This window comes from Telmatherina bonti, assembly GCF_933228915.1.
Source record: "Telmatherina bonti genome assembly, chromosome: 16".
NCBI lineage: Eukaryota > Metazoa > Chordata > Actinopteri > Atheriniformes > Telmatherinidae > Telmatherina > Telmatherina bonti.
In genome coordinates, this window is record NC_136614.1 from 7,585,413 (window position 1) to 7,604,708 (window position 19,296).

Genomic DNA, 19,296 nt, shown 5'->3' on the forward strand with positions numbered 1-19,296 from the left:
TCCTTCCTGACTAGCTATCCATGAGTCAAGCTAACCTTTATCACTACTTTTCCTGACTGACACCAGTCTTAAACGGTCAGATACATTTTACCCTTCTGGTTCTGCACCAGGAGATGCAACTACCTGTCCGAACCGAGGGGGGGAGACGGGGAAGAGCGGAGAAACCATACGAAGAAAAATAGTCCAAATATGATTGATGGACGTTTGATATTACCAATGTAACCCTAACCACAGCATCTGGTTAGGATGCCTCCTGGACCTCCCTGGTGAGGTGTTCCAGGCATGTCCCTCTGGGAGGAGACCCCGGGGAAGACCCAGGACATGCTGGAGGGATTATATCTGGCTGGGGAGAGGGAAGTCTGGGTTTCCCTGCTTAGGCTGCTGCCCCCGCGACCTGACCCCGGATAAGTGGCGGAGAGTGGATGGAAGGTTTCCCTCAGCATATCCTTCATCAGCTGCCATGAATGATGATGATAAGAGAAGAGAGGTTCTGTTTGAGTAAAGAGAACCAGTAAAACCAGTAAGTTAGACCTATATGAGGCAGTTAGCAAACACGCTGCGGTGAATGCGCTAGCAGTCAGCTGCGGCTCATCATCGGTAATATTGTCCATGAACAGTGAAGTGACTCTACCAGATCTAGAAATGTAAAACCTCCATCTCCAGTTGGTCCTGGATGAGAATCATCAGCAGCTGCTTTTTATCTGATGCTTTACGTCTGTTTTCCGTCTCCGTCAAAAGACGAAGCACGACGTGTTCTGCTCCGCTGTCCATCGCCGCGCTGCAGGGAAGGTTTTCGTTTTATTGGTAACTCCTGCTTTCTCACTGTGTTGTTTCAGAAACCCTGCTGCATGGTTTGTTTAAAGGAACAGAGCTTTGTGGTGCGACGATGGTCGATGGGTCGGACCGGCTGCCGTTGTGCACCAGTCCACCCCGACTGCTCTTCCATCCATCCAAACGACACAACTATCAAACACAACGGCTTCGGAGCGGACACAGCGATGCAACCGGAACAGTTCGGGCTTCAACACAGTAAAAAAGATGGGCTCGTCATTTTCAGGAGAAACTCTGATTGGGGCAGAGCTTCCTCCTTCAAATACACCTCCACCCCAACCCTAAGCCCCTAACCCCAACCCCCAACCTCCCAACCCCAACCTTCAGCTGATCCAGTCGGTGCTAAGCAGAGAGAATCTTCAATCCGACCCAGAGGATCCTTTTATTCTGCTCTTCTGCATGATTCTGATAGTTTTCAGGCGTCCAGAAACAGCTAGCATGGCTGCTACTGGCATCACCTCTGCGAGACGCCGGTTTGGGGATCGTAGATACCTTTTAACAGAATCCACCAGAAACCACTTTGATCCATTTGCTGTCACAAATAAACCTGTTTCTGTTCTGTGCAGCAGAGTCGCTGATCTGCCGTTGGGCTTCGGATGGGATGCTTTATGGAAGGACAACTTTATGATTAATTAATACTGAGATAAATAATGAAATAAAACAATCCTGACATCCCTACACTGCCCAGGTCAAAAGCTTTTTATAGTGAAGTCTTTCCCTTCTTTAAACACACAAGCGATCACATGACGATGCAGCGTCCCTGTAAACATGTCAGCTGGAGTCTGATCGGGTCCGAAGAGATGAGGCGACGGACAACGACATGCCCGGCAAAGGAAATCCCAGAATTAGGTCATTTATATCTGAACTGTCCCAGCAAAATGAAACATGCTTCAATAAATATATAGCAATGCTTAAATAATTATATTAAATACTTAAATAATAAAATGAAAATGTATTAGTGTGTAAATAAAATAAAAATGATTTTTTTAGACACAGACTGGAGGAGAAACTGCTGGTGATGAGGAACAGACTACCAGACCAGAAAAAAAGCTTTTTCCCTGGAGACCTAATCAACAGCAGGTGCTTCCTGTCCCTGCTCACGAGCAATCATTTGTCAAATCCTGCAGCTGTCAGTCAGCCGTCACTGAAAGCCGCGCTGAGGCAGGACTCGGTAAAGAGTCCAGGCTGGGGAGAAAATGTAAGCAAAATATAATCCTGCTTCTTTTCTATACATCTCCTCATGCAAAAGGTCTAAATGTGAATGCAAAAGTGCATAAAACTGCAGTTCCCCCTTCATCCACTAGGGGCTCTAGACCAGAGCAAATCCCCATAGACTCCCATGTTAAAAAGACCAACTTCACAGCAGGAATAAACATGTTTACAGCAGGAATAAACACATTTACAGCAGGAATAAACATGTTTATAGCTTGGTATAAATAACATTTTAGGTTTAATAAGTTTAACTCCTCCGTTCAGAAGTAATTTTATCTCAAAACTCATCATATTTAGGGGCGTGTCCTTTTGATTGACAGGTACCCAATCTCCCGCTTCAAGTCAGAAGAACGTAGAACAACTGCGGTTTTTAGCCGGTCAACAACGTGACTTAGCTTTAGCCCGCTTACCTCCGTTAGCTGGTTAGCTCCTGTTATCTCGGGTTAGCTCGGTTAGCTCTTAGCTACAGAAAGCTCGGAGTTCGCTCGATGTCAATCATCCACCATGACGCTCACAGCCCCCCTCTCAGCTCCGCCTCTTTGCATTTCCGTGAACGATGCACAAGATGATTCCTGCAGCGAGTCTTATTTCTCAAACCTGATTTTCTTTCCCATGCAGGATTGATGATCGTATTGATCGATGTCGGGAACCACATGGTCTCTGGCAGCATCAGGTGGAGATGATGACCTTTGCTCTCTCATCAGGTGTTTTTGCCCATTTTTCCATCCAGCTTTTTGCTTGTGTTTCTTGTTCTGGGATGTTTCTGTGTTTCCATGCTGGTTTCTTGTAGATAACTGGTGTGTGATTTGGACTAACAGACTGTTTTGCAGACTTAATTTCATCCCTGGTTTGCTTGTCTTTTTTCTGCCGCTCAGCGTTGGCAAACAAGGCTTTTTGTGTCACAAAGTGGTACAACGTTGAGTTTTCTGACAGGAATGAGCATGGCGCTGTGTGTTTCTTATCTTTTGGGAACAGAATTAATCAGATGAGACGGTAGGCGTGGCTGGCATTGATGTGGCCGTCTGCAGTTAATGCAGCAATTGTCTTTTGACCCCTCTGAGATGTGAAGATTCAAGGAAAGTGTGGAGAGGTTTGATTTCATTGGGAAAGCCCTGATAGCATCGCCTCCCTCGCCGTGAGCAGGCTCTGATGGATTCAGCGGTAATGAGATGAATTAGACGAGGCATACATTGTGGCGCGACGGGCTGGCACAAAGGGAAGACGATGCAGAGAAATGGAGACAGAAGAAGAGAAGCACGTAATGCTGAAGATTAGATTCCTGACTTTGGGGATTATAAAAATCTATCTGATCTGTCATGTGGTTTCTACTTTAGACTGAATCCACCAACGCTCATGGTAAACAGGCAGCAGGCAGCCATGGGGAGGTGGGAAAGTTACTCTGGATTAAACCGATCCATGCAGGAAAACACAATGCAGGACTGGAGTAAACACTCTCATAAAAACCAAACAAAGATTTCTGAACTAAAGCGAGAGGCGTCTCAGCGCATAAACCTTCAGTTTGACTGGTGGTGGGTTTTTCTGGTGAGGGCAGAGAATCCACCGCAGCTGTCATTAACATCAATGTGCTACTTAACAGCCTCCACTCAGGAGGGATTAATTCCCATTCAGCCACGGGACCAGGAGGGAGGTCCAAGTCTGGAGCGCGGTGATAAGGTTCGTTCCAGCTGAGTAGAAGCATGCTAACGCTTCCGCTCCTCATCTGCATTGTGCTTACGGTTGCTGGAACAAGTTGAGGCTGTTTAAGGAGGAACATTAAAACCTCGTACAGATTTGCTCCAGGAATTTGCTCCCACAAGGTCACAGTGTTGGTTTATTGATTTACATGCAGTGGACGTGTTTGTTTATCAGTAAACTGGAGCAGAAATGATGGTTAGCACGCTAACTGATCCCATTCAGCCAGCTAGGTGCTTACAATGTTAGCTAAAACCCAATAGTTCAACGCTGCATAGCATCATCTTCAAGTTCCCGCTTGGTCCTCAGGAAACCATCGTCTGGTCAAAGAAGAAAGTCGCCACCAAGAGGAGGAATCTCTGGTCAGACAGCCTTTAGCTTAACGTTAGCATTCTCTGCTGTAGCGTCTCGATAAGCTTCTGCAGTGTCACGATCTGGTACTGATGATGGGGGATCAGACCCAAAGCCTTCTCCTGCACATCCCAAAGACTCTCCATGGGGTTCAGGTCTGGACTCAGTCTGAGCCCAATGATTCCTGCTGCTGTCGTGTTGGAATGAGGCCGTGTATCAGGTAGGAAAAAACTCCATTAAAAATAACAAAGTCTGTTCTGAGATGCTGCAGAAATTCTTCTCTCGGTCGGTGGAACGTGATTAACAGCTAGTCATAAAAACCATCAAACGCTGTGAAACTGGCATCGTTTAAACCATAGAACGTATATGAAAGATGGAGTGAAGTGAAGTCTATGCAGAAGTGCATAAAACTGCAGTTCCCCCTTCATCCACTAGGGGCTGCAAAACAGAGAAGATCCCCATAGACTCCCATGTTAAAAAGACCAACTTCACATCAGAAATAAACATGTTTACAGCAGGAATAAACATGTTTACAGCAAAATAAACATGTTTACAGCAGGAATAAACATGTTTACAGCAGGAATAAACATGTTTACAGCAGAAATAAACATGTTTACAGCCTGGTACAAAAACCCATTTTAGGTTTAATAAGTCAGGTTTACCTTCATGACAACTGTGGACGGACTGAATTTTTTTCTAACTCGCCCGTTTAAAAGTAATTTAATCTCAAAGTTCATCATATTTAGGGGTGTGTCCTTTTGATTGACAGGTACCCAATCTCCCGCTTCAAGTCAGAAGAACGTAGAACAACCGCGGTTTTTAGCAGGTCAACAACGTGACTTAGCTTTAGCCCGCTTACCTCCGTTAGCTGGTTAGCTCCTGTTATCTCCGGGTTAGCTCAGTTAGCTCTTAGCTACAGAAAGCTCGGAGTTCGCTAGATGTCAATCATCCACCATGACGCTCACAGCCCCCCTCTCAGCTCCGCCTCTTTGCCCATATTTGTATTTTCCGGGCGAGACGACGCGCATGCCCTGCCAAGATGATGATGGTAGGAACCGCCCACCGAGCTTCAATTCAGCTCTTCAGAAACCTACGAGTGACGTCATGGAGGCTCCGCCCATTTCTATATACAGTCTATGGTTTAAACACATACTGATCGTTCTGCCCAGTTTCATGTCTAAAACTGGTCTTTTCTGCCTTCACAAACCTGTTGAATGAGTCATTTCCCACCTTGGAGATAAACCTACATATCTGCCAAACCGGACTGGTCGTTTACGGCGTCTGGACGAGATGGTTTCCGGTTTTCTGGCCTCCGCTGGACACAACCTGCTTGTTTCCAGATTTCTGCTGTGCTGACTCATTTCCTGTTTATGGCCTTCAGATCAGATGTGACCAGATGTGACCAGTGTACTACTCCTGATCGTCTGCTTGTCAGCCTTCACGCTCATATTTCAGTCTTTCTCATCACACAAGTGATTTGGATTTATTTCCTGTTCGACCTGCATTTCCACGCCAAGCGAGTGATTGAAAGCGCTGGACGCCATTTATCATCCGTCACTGTCAATCCGGAGACCAAGTCTTTTATTTCAGCTTTGGTTTCATCTTAAATTCTAACAGCATCTGCTGCATGTTTTTTTTTAATTCCCACGTAAAAACCTTCAGTAGGAAAATTATGACGGATGTCGACGTCAACAGAAGAGACGGACTGGTGCACACCAGGACTGGCGCTGGGTTCTTACCTCCCATCATTCCTGCCTGCGGTGACCTTTGCAGCCAATCCTGCAGTAATGAAACGTTCCATATGACCCAAACCACCGTCAGAGAGTGTGTTTGTACGTTGACATGACTGTCTCTGAGGATGCTCGTCCTCTTCATCACTTGATTCACTGTTTGCAGGTCATCAGCACTCCATTAACCCCGACTTGATGGGGTCAGCTTCACTGCGGTCCCCCTCAGACCTGCAGCAGGTTCAGGTCTGCATGCGGCTCACGTCGCTGCTGACGTGATTCAGACGACTCCATCGGTTCCTGGACCTGAGTGTTACAGAGATGACATCAACCTCTGCACTCGCCTCATCATTAGATATTGATTTTAATCAGGTGTGTTGCAGCAGGGAAACTGCTAGAGGTTGCAGGACTGCACCCGTCCAGGACCGGAGTTCTTTTTCCTCAACTCGTCTTCAGGATTAGTTCTCAGAGAACCTTCAAGGACTTTCCAGACGCTTTTATTCCCATCTTTCTGCCTTTGGTCCGCTTTCTGTCCAGATGGAGAGGATCTGTCGGACCCCTTCAGGTCCGGGTTCTGGAGCGGATCCGTCTTTCCATCGGAACCCTTCAGGTCCGGGTTCTGGAGCGGATCCGTCTTTCCGTCGGACCCCTTCAGGTCCGGGTTCTGGAGCGGATCCGTCTTTCCGTCGGACCCCTTCAGGTCCGGGTCCTGGAGCGGATCCGTCTTTCCATCGGACCCGTTCAGGTCCGGGTTCTGGAGCGGATCCGTCTTTCCGTCGGACCCGTTCAGGTCCGGGTTCTGGAGCGGATCCGTCTTTCCGTCGGACCCCTTCAGGTCCGGGTTCTGGAGCGGATCCGTCTTTCCGTCGGACCCCTTCAGGTCCGGGTTCTGGAGCGGATCCGTCTTTCCGTCGGACCCGTTCAGGTCCGGGTCCTGGAGCGGATCCGTCTTTCCGTCGGACCCGTTCAGGTCCGGGTCCTGGAGCGGATCCGTCTTTCCGTCGGACCCGTTCAGGTCCGGGTTCTGGAGCGGATCCGTCTTTCCGTCGGACCCGTTCAGGTCCGGGTCCTGGAGCGGATCCGTCTTTCCATCGGACCCCTTCAGGTCCGGGTCCTGGAGCGGATCCGTCTTTCCATCGGACCCCTTCAGGTCCGGGTCCTGGAGCGGATCCGTCTTTCCATCGGACCCCTTCAGGTCCGGGTTCTGGAGCGGATCCGTCTTTCCACTGATCTTCAGTTCAGTTCTTGGGTCATGTGACCTCTTTTGTGGCTTCTTGAAGCCACGTTTCCATGGAGACCAGTTCTGATGAGGCTGGACCAGCTGACGGTCCAGATGCGTCTCTCTGGTTCTGGTCCAGGTCTGGATCTCAGATCCTGCTGTTGAGTCTTCTGTCCTCCTCGAGTCCAGTTTCCAGCTACCAGGAACCGCCTTGTTGCTATGGAAACAGACTTCTGCTGAGGAACCGGCGTCGATGCGTTTTCTGTCGCGTTTCCTTCTTTTTCCCGTTTGGTGTGAAAACCTGCAGAACGGTTGGTTTGATTGGCGCGCGCACGGCCAGCTGGTGAAAGATGGCGGTTGTTTCCACGGCGATGCTGGATTTACTGTCGCCACAGATCATTTACGTGGCCGTCCCTGGAGGTGTTGCAGCTCTGATGGATGACACCTGATGTGTCCTGCGACTGGAGGACCATTAATAATTCAGCTCTGACCTCCATCTGTGAAGATCACGCTCCCGTAAAGCGATTCGTCCGTCTGACACGAAGCCTCCCCCGCGGCCGAGCCGCTTCCTGACGCCTCGGAGGCCACGCCAGCGCTCTGCAGGCGTGGGTGCAAAAAGCATCACGGCTGAGTGGTGTCTGGAAGGCCAGGCATCCGGCGGGTCTTCTTCTGCGGCGGCTGGACATCCCCTCCTTACTTCCTGTGTGATGGATGTATTCTGTCCGTCACGGCGGTTTCAGTAGATCCTGTTTCTGCGTGGAAGTTGTGCTTTTTCTGCCTCAGCGGTGAAAGCCGCGCCGCTGCTGAAGCTGTGCAGCATGTTCCTGTGGTCGCTGCTGTCCTGCAGCGTCATGCTCGTCTCAAACCGCTTCGTCTTCAGGCTCAAAGTGGAAGTGAAATCAGTCTCGTGTCCTGCGATGAAATCAGCTGCAGTGGAGCTAAAGTTCTGTGGAACCAGCAGCTGTTGTCCCACCAGACAGACTCTGACTGGTTCTTAACCCCTAAAGTCCAGCCGGACCACCTGAGACGGGTTTTAATGGATAAAAGATGTTTGACTGGACGTCTACCTGGACGCTGGCAGATGAGGCGCAGCTGCATGCTGCGTGGATGAGCTGCATGTGGAACCAGTCTGACAAGAGTTTTTACTGGATCTGGAGTTATTCCTGCCTGTGGTGACTCACTCTCAGCTACTGTGTTTTCATAAACACAGATTTCATAAACACAACATGCAAACAGAGTTTCTGGCCTCTGAAAAGTATCCGTGTAAATACGACGCCTACGTCCAGCAGAAGTCAGTTAGACCTTCTATAAAAACATTCTTCTACCTTATTTCAGCTTTTTGTTATTTTATTTCCATATCTGTCAGTTTTTTGCAGAATTTTCTGTAAAACAGTTGATAGGATGTCATCAGCCGCGTTTCCCTCACCCCTCCAGCTCCATAAACAACCGCTAATGGAAACCCTGAGAAAAACCTTTAACCCAGAGGTGGGCAGCTCCGGTCCTCCAGAGCCGCAGTCCTGCAGATGTTAGGAGTTTCCCTGCTGCAACACACCTGATCCAAATCAATGGCTAATCAGCAGACTGGTGCAGAGTTTGATGTCAAGCTCTGCACCAGTCTGCTGATCAGGTCTGATGTGTGCCAGGTGCCCACCTCTGCTCTAACCTAAAGTTTGGCTTCATGAGGTGGTTCTTCATGCGAGTCATGATGAAAGTTCACGGCAAAGTGTGATGGAAACACGCCGCATTTACACGTCCCGGACGTGACTTAGAAAATCACATGACCAGATCTTTTCAGGCGAAGACAGCTTCTATTTGACGATCACAGCAGCAACACCGAAATGTCTGCTCGAAAACGCAAAATGCTTTGCATCGCCCCCCTCCTCAAAGTGGCTGTAAGACTGTAGGATGATGGGTGGAGCCTCCGTGACGCTCATCAGGCGGTTCCTACCATCACCATCTTGGACCCTTGGAGGTGGAGGTGAGAGGGGGGCTGTGAGTCTGGGGGGGTGGATGATTAAGATCTAGCGAACTCCGAGCTTTCTGTAGCTAAGAGCTAACCGAGCTAACCCGGAGAAAACAGGAGCTAACCAGCTAACGGAGGTAAGCGGGCTAAAGCTAAGTCACGTTGTTAACCAGCTAAAAACCGCGGTTGTTCTACGTTCTTCTGACTTGAAGCGGGAGATCGGGTACCTGTCAATCAAAAGGACACGCCCCTAAATATGCCGAACTTTGAGATTAAATTACTTTTAAACGGGGAAGTTATTTTTTAAAAATTGTTATTTTGCTGCTGTAAACGTGTTTATTTCTGCTGTAAACATGTTTATTCCTGCTGTAAACGTGTTTATTTCTACTGTAAACATGTTTATTTCATGTTTATTTCTGCTGTGAAGTTGGTCTTTTTAACATGGGAGTCTATGGGGATTTGCTCTGTTTTGCAGCCCCTAGTGGATGAAGGGGGAACTGCAGGTTGTAGCTTGACTTTTAACGTCTGGAGGCTCCGTCCATCTTTCATATACTGTCTGTGAGAACCAGAAAACGCCTGCAAGTCGCCGTATACGTGGAAGCTTTAGAATCATGCAGGTATTTAGTGAAAAGCTGATGGAACAACCAGGCGGCACGCTGAACCGTCCAGGTTCAGGTCTGAACGGACCACCTTCCCAGCAGCTTCGACAGAAGTCCAGCTAACTTTTCCCTGAAGTGTCGGGAACTCATGATGTTTGCAGATGAAACGTGTATGAAAAGATCTTGGCGAGCTGTCGGGGAGCCATGCTGCCTGGTGATGGGAACACTCCCGCTGCTGTCAGACAGATTTCCTGGTCCGTACACGCCGTGGTTGTAACGCCGTGCAGCTGCTGCCGGCGACGTGATGGATGACTGTTGCTGTTCTCTGGCTTCTCTGACAAACACATGAAGTGTTCTTGGCAGGACGTCGTGGCTGCAGCCGAGCTGCGTCTTAACAAACAGTCTGTTAGTCTCTCGCTGTTACATTCAGGACACAATTCTTACAAAAACAAGCCGTCAATCTTTTTTCTGCAAGTTTAGAAGGTTCTTAGATTAAATTAACTGGAATCATAAACCTGTAAAAACTCATATTCCTCTCATTAAAGCGACTTTGTCAGAAAGGATTGACTTTAGGAGAAAAGAACAGAAATTATTGACTGTTTATCCTCATTTCTTCATCTCAGGAAACGTCTTCTTGGCTTTATTCCATAAAGGATCGTTATTTTTCTTCTTTTCTGATCTTTGGCTGCTCCTGATTGGACGTTACGTCACTTTAAGTTCTCTGATTGGTGGAAAGTCTGACGCGAAGCAGCTTCATCCTCATGTCCAGGTGAAAATAGGTGTCTAATGATCTTTTTTATGATGAAATGTGATAAATAATGGGGAAAAATGTGACGAGTAAGTTCTTACTGACATGTTTTGTGAACACAGACAGAAAAGAAGGAAACTGAAGACGCCACAGTGGACTCAGGGGAGTGGAAACCTTGGTCACCTGTCTCTTGGTGTGTTCGCTGACTTCGCCCGGCATGTCGTGGGCGCTCTTGATGAGCGTGCGGGCGATGTGGTAGTAATACACCGAGATGATGGCCAGCGGGACCAGAAAGTAGACCAGGAAGATCATCACGGAGTGGATCTTCGGATGCATCTGATTGGACAGCGGGTAGGGAACGCAGTTCACAAAGGTGGAGTTGTCCCTGTGGCCCTGGGGGGCAAGAAGGAAGGAAATTATCAGGAAATAATCCACCAAAAGTACCTACAGCAGGCAGCGGACATGACAGGAGCCGATCTAATCCATCCAGGTGTAATCCATCTTTTCTTCACCTCCTGATGTTTTCTGTTCTCTATTCTCCAGTTTGATCAGAACCAGGGAGGAAGAGTGTGGAAAAGATTAGGATCAGATGAAAAGCATGCAGGATCTGGAGTTTCCTGTCCTCTGGGCAGCCGTGGGACATGAAGTCACGCGAACACGATGGCTGTGACGCTTTTGTCCCGATTCAATTCCGATATTTTAGGTGCCGATTTGATTTAAATTGCGATTCTCACAATCCTCTGATATTGCAGAGTTTTGTAGATTAAAAGCACAAAAAAAATGTATAAAACTTTTTTTTTGCTCGTCATTTTTCTTCATTTTACTGAGGAAAAAACAAGCCGGTGGCCAGACCATCATTCTGCTGCTATCAGGCCCAAGAAGACCAGTAAAAACAATAAAAATAACAAAAAAGCTTATAGTGTATTTATTTTATGTATTTGAAAAAAAAAAACTGATTTTTTTAACAAGAAAAAAATCAATTTTATAATTGTGATGAAAAACATCCAGATTTCCGATTTTTCGATTTTCCCAATTTTCCCACCCCGAGTGAAGACTCTGCTGATCTCAGCCAGAGAAGCTGAAGTTGTGCATCGTCGTTGCTCGTAAAAACACTTTAACATCCTGAGACTCGCACCGTTTCCCAGCCCTGCTTTTAGCATGTCTGCCTCTGTGAGACAACTTTCATTCAGCTGCTTCTCCCACGGTGACCAGAAGCCGCCACAAACCACTTTATGAGCTCTCTCCATCCTACATTCAGAAGGTGCTGCGGGATGGAACGTCGGATATGTCGCACACTTCACCGCTTCGCCGTCAGAGATTCTGCTCCACACATCTTCAGGTCCATTTCTGCTCCCTGAAACGCCATTTAAACGTTGCCGTCCTCATCCTTCTTTCACGTTGCCGTGGTAAAGTCAGTTCCTCCACTAGGGGGCAGTGCTGAGTTCAGAGCTCACTTTCACGTTTTGACACCAGTTGCTAGCGATAATGCACCGCTTTAAAGTTGTTTACCTCACAAATAAACCGACATTAAAAACAAGAAGAAAACCACAAAGTTTTAGCTGTTTTCAATTTGTTATTTATTTACGTTTCAGATTCTTCTGTTTACAACGGTTCTAAAACAACAGAAGAAAAAAAACTTCTTCTCTGGTTTGTTCTTTCCCCTAGTTGAGTATCAGCTCTACAACTCAACATTGCCGTGTAATTTTAAGCAACGGATGCCTGAGCTCCTTGAAAATGGACGAATATGAGGACATAACCTCCGCAGGAGAGAGACGACGATGATGCAGAAACTGCCAAATAAAACACAAGAACCCAAGAAGCTGCAGGAGAAGTTGAGGAGCGTTTGAAAAGCGGCGACCAGTCGGTGTCCGAGCTCTGAACCCAACACTGCCCTCTAGTGGATGACCTGACCCCACAACCACGGCAACAGATGTTAAATGGGCGTCCGCATCTACGTATGGAAGGTTGCAGAAATGGACCTTTACAGTAACCGCTGAACGTCGTTAGGAGAGCTCCTCACCTGACTCCACCTCACTCGCCTTTGCTCTCTTTGCTCATCATCGCTTGCCTTCGATCCCTCATCATTTGAACGATGATTCAAGGTGAAAGGAAATTGGATGAGGTACTGCGAACAGGCAAGAGGCACATAGAATGTGTGAGATCTGTTGATGTGGAGGAAGAACTGAGGAAAAGAAACAGGTGAATGAAAACAGGACAGAAGCTATAAAACAGATGTGGGATGGAGTTTGTGGGTGTCAGAGGGTGCAGAAAGAAAAGCCACTGAGACGTCTCTGCACAGTTTAAATCTGAAAGTCTGAAAGCAGCGAGCATCTCCCGGCAGAACCCCGAGATCCTGAGATCAAACATGATGCCCCAGTGTCACCAACTTTCATTTCTCTTCTTTCTGTTGCTTCATCGGTTTTATCTAAACTCTGAGATGTGGAAAACTCCCATCACTCATGTGGACACATTTCCCCTTCTTATCACGTTGGTTTATTAAAACGTTTTCAACAAAAAACACAATTATCAGCCACCTGGTCTCATGACTGAACATGAAAAACAGAATGAAATGTCAGAATCCAACATCTGATCCACTATGTGACCTTAGAGAGCGACAGCGTCTCTGAGGTAAAGGTGGAAAGAGGGTCAACGATCTGCAGAGAAATGCATCCGCATGCTGTCGAGTGTTTCATCCATGTTTCATCTTCATTACAATTTGGATGTTTTAGTTGTCATGGTAACTGCCTGTTCAGGGGAATAATCCTAAAATCATTTGTCTCTGCAGAAAGCTTTGCCTGACTGGATGGGAAAGTCCATCCAGATAAATTCTGGGATCCGTCCAGGTCTGAACCCCCCACGCTGGGTTTTGTAGTGGGTCACATGTCCCTGCATCTCATACGAGGGGTCCACCTGGCTTAATGAAACAAGCTTTTTGCATGGATGAACTTGTGAAAGCCGTTGTGGACAACAGACAGACATTTCAACAACCTTTAAAAGACAAGACGTATGTGGTCCAGGTCTGGACCAGGTTGTGGACATGAAAGGTCCCACTTGGGTGTCAGAGGTCCAACAACATTGTTTTAGCCCAAATCCAGCCTTGGTCCTTAACTTTAGCCGTTCCAAAAGTGGTTCCAGTGACTCTGCTGACAACAGAGTACTTCGTTCGCAGACTGCAGGCTTACTTGTGGTTCCTAGAGTCTCAAAGAGCCGAGCAGGAGGCAGAGCCTTTGGTTATCAGGCCCCTCTCTTATGGAATAAGCTCCCAGTTAGTGTTAGGGAAGCAGACACCCTCCCCACCTTTAAGACTAGGCTGAAGACTTATCTTTTTGATAAGTCCTATAGCTAGGGATGGTTAGCATCCCTTAGTTATGCTGCTATAGGTTTAGACTGCTGAGGGACATTTCCTGATACACTGAGCTTCTTTCGCTTTATCTCTCTTTTATCTCTGTTTTGGTTTGACACACAGCATACAGAGACACATAGGACTGTTGGGAAACCTGCAAGACGTGAGGTTTGAATAATGCAGCAGGCAGATGCTTCGAGGCCTGGCAGAATCTCATCCCTCTGGTTTCCCCCTCGTTTCCCTGTATTCTGTGATGTACGTGGAAACGGGAGCTACTGAGACTCCTCCCCCCGTCACTCTGCAGCTTATCATCATTCTCCTTTCTGTTCGTCCACAGATTTCAGCCTCTTCATCATCTTCCTCACAGCGAAGTCCAGAGTCAGGCAAAGTAACTTCATTTTTCTGTCCTCTGACTCAGTGTTTACTGCTCCACACAAATGTTCAGATCTCTGTTCTCTGCATCTTCCAGCCGCACCAAAACAATGCTACATGTTAGCATTGCTACTATAGGACATGTTAGCATTGCTGCTATAGGACATGTTAGCATTGCTGCCATACTACGTGTTAGCATTGTTATTATGCTACATATTAGCATTACCGCTATACTGCATGTTAGCATTACTGCTATACTACATGTTAGCATTGTTGCTATGCTACATGTTAGCATTGTTGCTATGGCACATGTTAGCATTGTTGCTATGGTATATGTTAGCATTGTTGCTATGGTACATGTTAGCATTGTTGCTATGGTACATGTTAGCATTGTTGCTATGGTATATGTTAGCATTGTTGCTATGGTACATGTTAGCATTGTTACTATGGTACATGTTAGCATTGCTGCCATACTACATGTTAGCATTGTTGCTATGCTACATGTTAGCATTGTTGCTATGGTACATGTTAGCATTGCTGCCATACTACATGTTAGCATTGTTGCTATGCTACATGTTAGCATTGTTGCTTTCTGGAGTCTGCTAACCTCTCCTGGGCTGTAGGATCTTAGGCTGCCTGCTGTACAGGAACGTAACTTTAGAAGCGTGAACACTGGTTCCTGACTAAACCAGTTGAAGTTTTGTTAAACTGAAGCTATTTTTCATCACTTTGTGCTGCAGGTTAATTCCAAAATGGACAGATGTCCGTCCCTTTCTGAAATGCTTTCTGGTTTGAGGTTATTTTTTTGTCTTTGTTTACCGGCATGGAGACGACTTGGGAGAAAATGGCCTCGGGGATGGCGAGCAGAACCGACAACAACCAGATGGAAACCGCCTTCAGACACGTCCAGAAGACAGCACTGGAAGTCTGGATGTCCATCGGGTTCACAATGGCCTTATACCTGAGGAGACACAGAGGGACAAGTCACCAAACGGTCAACAAACCAGAAATGGTAAAACTCCTTCAGTGTGTGTAGACCTAACCAGCAGAATACCAGTTAGTGTCCCAGTTCACACAGTGGGGACGCTGTCAGGGAAAACTCTGGCTGCTGGTTGGTGAACAGAGAGTTTGGACATGTGAGAGACAAAAGCTGGGCTGTAGGCTTAATGGATTTTAAAATCAAGGTTCACTAAAGTTAGAGGCGACACCATAAATACGCAGAGATTCAGCTCATTCCTCCGGTTAACCCCAAACGTAGACGCAACTCGCCGTTTGGCTTTATTTGTCGGAACAGGTTAGAGGACAAAAGGAGGAGGTGAAACATACGGCTGCTGGACGAGGCTGAACTCCCGTATTTAGCTGTCTTTTCTCAGCCTAATGTCTGCCTCTGCACACACACTGTGAGCTTTGGAGTTTGGAGAAACTGCAACTGTGAGCAATTCATGGTAAAAATATGAGGTTATAAACCAAGAGATCTGAGAGCAGGCTCTTTCTTTCTCAAAGCTCCAACCTTCACAAGAAAATGTCACAGTTTCTGTGCAGATTAACATTCATTCTGCACACGTATCACTCAGCTGTCTCTCTGCACTCAGGATTCTTTAACATCGCTGGGATTTTCACACAGATGTCTCTGCACCACCAGAAAGCCAGATGTTTACCACCTCTGCATGAAAACAGTTTTCTCCGTCTCAATACTGCCTCAATCTGCAAACAGACTTGCAGAGACAGAGCAGATCATCTGCAGAGTGCTGATTATTGCAGGAGGTTACATTATGTGAGTGTGTACTTTGAGGAGTTCCTGGTTGACTCACAGTGAAGGAAGGAAAGACGTTTTCAGTTTAACTGGACTGTTTTTCCTGATTAATTCACTTCCATTCAGTGTTCAATACTTCCAAACATTAGCGTGGTTTTTAAAATATTTAAAAGCTTTTTTTAAAAGCTTTAAAATCTGAAAGAACACAAAAAAACTCTCTATCGATGCACTTCTTTCTTCCCATGAAAAACAATACAGCTCATGTTTAAAATCACAGTAACAAGCTGGATAAAGATTGCGCCTACAGGAGGAAAATTATCGGGACATGCTAGTTTAGCCGCTACTAAGCTAAACAGCGAGCTGCCCAACTTTGTTTCAACCATAGAGTGTATATAACAAGATGGACGGAGCTGGAGAGCTGAATTGAACATGGGCTGTGATCGTCATGGTGGATGATTGACATCGAGCGAACTCCGAGCTTTCTGTAGCTTAGAGCTAACCGAGCTAACCCAGAGATAACAGGTGCTAACCAGCTAACGGAGGTAAGCGGTCACGTTGTTAACCGACTAAAAACCGCGGTTGCTCTACGTTCTTCTGACTTGAAGCAGGAGATCGGGTACCTGTCAATCAAAAGGACACGCCCCTAAATATGCCGAACTTTGAGATTAAATTACTTTTAAACGGGCGAGTTAGAAAAAAAATTCACTCCCCCCACAGTTGTCATGAAGGTAAACCTGACCTATTAAACCTAAAATGGATTTTTGTACCAGGCTGTAAACATGTTTATTCCTGCTGTAAACATGTTTATTTCTGCTGTAAACATGTTTATTTCTGCTGTAAACATGTTTATTCCTGCTGTAAACATGTTTATTTCTGCTGTAAACATGTTTATTCCTGCTGTAAACATGTTTATTCCTGCTGTAAACATGTTTATTTCTGCTGTGAAGTCGGTCTTTGTTGCCTCGGTTACCCGTACCTGCTGATTTGCTCTCTACAACATCAAGAGAATCAGACCGAACCTGACAGAACACACGACTTAGCTGTTGGTTCAGGCTCTGGTCATCTCACGCATCAATTACTGCAATACCCTACTGGCAGGTCTGCCTGCATGCTGGTTAAACCTCTGCAGATGATCCAGAATCAGCAGCGCGTCTGGTTTTCAACCAACCCAAACGAGCTCATGTCACTCTGCTGCTAATCGCTCTTCACTGGCTTCCAGTCGCAGCACGCATCAAATATAAAGCTTTGCTTCTGGCTTACAAAACAATAACTGAAACGTCTCCCGTCTAGCTTCACACCCTAATCCAGACCTACAGTCCATCTCCACAGCTACGTTCCACCAGTGAAAGACGCCTCGTGTTACCACCAATCCATGGGGCAAAATCACTAGCCAGACTCTTTTCCTCTGTTGTTCCACGATGGTGGAATGATCTCCCAAACTCTGTCCGCTCTGCAGAGTCCCTGTCCACTTTTAATGTGTTGAAGACTCAGCTCTTCAAGGAGAACTTCAACACTTGGTATAGCTGTATTTGTTGGAAAGTTGGAGAACTTAGTCCAGTTCTTTGAAACAAACTTTATGGTATTTATTCTTTGTATTATAAGATAGGTGATATGATATGGTGGGAAGGGAGTAAACAAAAAAACAAAACAAAACAAAAAAAAAAGCCTGTAGCACTTCTGCTACAGGTTCACGAGTGAGGGAAGGATGGAGCGCGAGATCGACAGACGGATCGGTGCGGCGTCTGCAGTAATGCGGACTCTGCGCCGGTCTGTCGTGGTGAAGAAGGAGCTGAGCCAGAAGGCGAAGCTCTCGATTTACCAGTCGATCTACGTTCCTACCCTCACCTATGGTCATGAGCTGTGGGTCGTGACCGAAAGAACCAGATCTCGTATACAGGCGGCTGAAATGAGTTTCCTCCGCAGGGTGGCCGGGCTCTCCCTTAGAGATAGGGTGAGGAGCTCGGTCATCCGGGAGGAGATCAGAGTAGAGCCGCTGCTCCTCCGCATTGAGAGGAACCAGTTGAGGTGGCTCGGGCATCTGGTCAGGATGCCTCCTGGACCTCCCTGGTGAGGTGTTCCAGGCACGTCCCTCTGGGAGGAGACCCCGGGGAAGACCCAGGACACGCTGGAGGGATTATATCTCTCGGCTGGCCTGGGAACGCCTCGGGATCCCCCCCGCAGAGTTGGCAGATGTGGCTGGGGAGAGGGAAGTCTGGGCTTCCCCGCTTAGGCTGCTGCCCCCGCGACCCGACCCCGGATAAGCAGCAGAAGATGAAGATGAAGATACTTCCTGTAAGGACCTGCGTCCAACTGGACAGTCCACCAGCACCTTCCTACGATGTCTTCTACTGTTTGATTCCCTGCTTGTGTTGTTCTCACTCATATGTAAGTCTCTTTGGATAAAAGCGTCTAAATGACTGTAGAATAGAATAGAATAGATTAGAAACAAACCTGTGGCCGTAATAAATTATAGTCAGACGGCATCTCACACACATCCTGATTCTGACAAGATCCTGGTTATGATGAGCAGGAAAAGGAGGAAAAAACCACCACATTTTCTGGTCAGCAGAAGGATGAAGCTGTATAGATTCTGATCAGGGTGGGATGCAGCGACAGCAGCAAGCACCCCACCCTTACTCCAATCAGACTACTGACATTTCTTTTTTATTTCAGACCCGTTGAATTTTCCAGGAGCCCTCCCAGATCGCCACCTGTTGGTTCTGGGACTCACTTTATAGGAAACCTGTCAACAAGACTGGATTCCAGGATTAAAGGGGAATTTCCATGGAAAAGGAATTTGTCTGCGTGTTATCAGCGATGTAAAGGATGGAACATCGACTTCTTCCTGCAGGCGACAAGAACCTGCAAAGGTGGCCAGGATATCAGAGATCGAGTTAGAACAAAGATTTTAGCTGAGATAATAAAGACATGAGCGCTGACCCTTAGAGAGGATTTGAGCGGATGTTTCCACCTTTTTCCATAAATCCAATGGAAAAGAGACTGAAAGCCACGACGGCGGGTGCAGATCCGTGCATCCAAGTAAGCAAGTCAGAACGGCCGAAGGCTGAGCACAGCTGGTTGAAACAAGTCATATCAATCATAAATGATTGTTGTAAAGATGATTGAGACGATCAGGCATCGTCTCCGGTTTCAGGAATCTGTTAAACTGAATTTATTCCTGAAGTTTTGCAGCTTCTTCGGGAATCAAACCGCCTCTTCCCTCCATCAGTCCTGCTGTCTCTGCAGCTTTCTGTCGGATAATCCTCCATTTTTATAAATCCTCGTCTCCATTCGATCTTTTCTCCTGGGATTCCTGAAGATCTTTCACTGATTTAAGTCAACCATCTGTTCTCTTCCCTTCCTTTTATTCTAACAGCATGTTTTCAACAAATTAAAGTTTTCTGTGGATATGAGGCGTTTCTTCTCAGTTGTACCGTTTTACTGGGTACATGTGAACATCAAATCATCCTCCCAGTGGAGGATTGT

General features: G+C 46.8%; 1 protein-coding gene across 1 annotated transcript in view; it reads right to left on the reverse strand.

Moving 5' to 3' along the window:
* The window catches only part of nmbr (neuromedin B receptor), a gene marked incomplete at both ends in the record, with an annotated part of 80,140 nt that overhangs the window by 20,318 nt on the left and 40,526 nt on the right, over positions 1-19,296 (reverse strand). The window contains 2 exons of the mRNA XM_079255047.1: positions 10,526-10,735; positions 14,877-15,018. Coding sequence (XP_079111173.1) covers positions 10,526-10,735; positions 14,877-15,018 — 352 coding nt within the window. The remainder of the gene's footprint in view (positions 1-10,525; positions 10,736-14,876; positions 15,019-19,296) is intronic.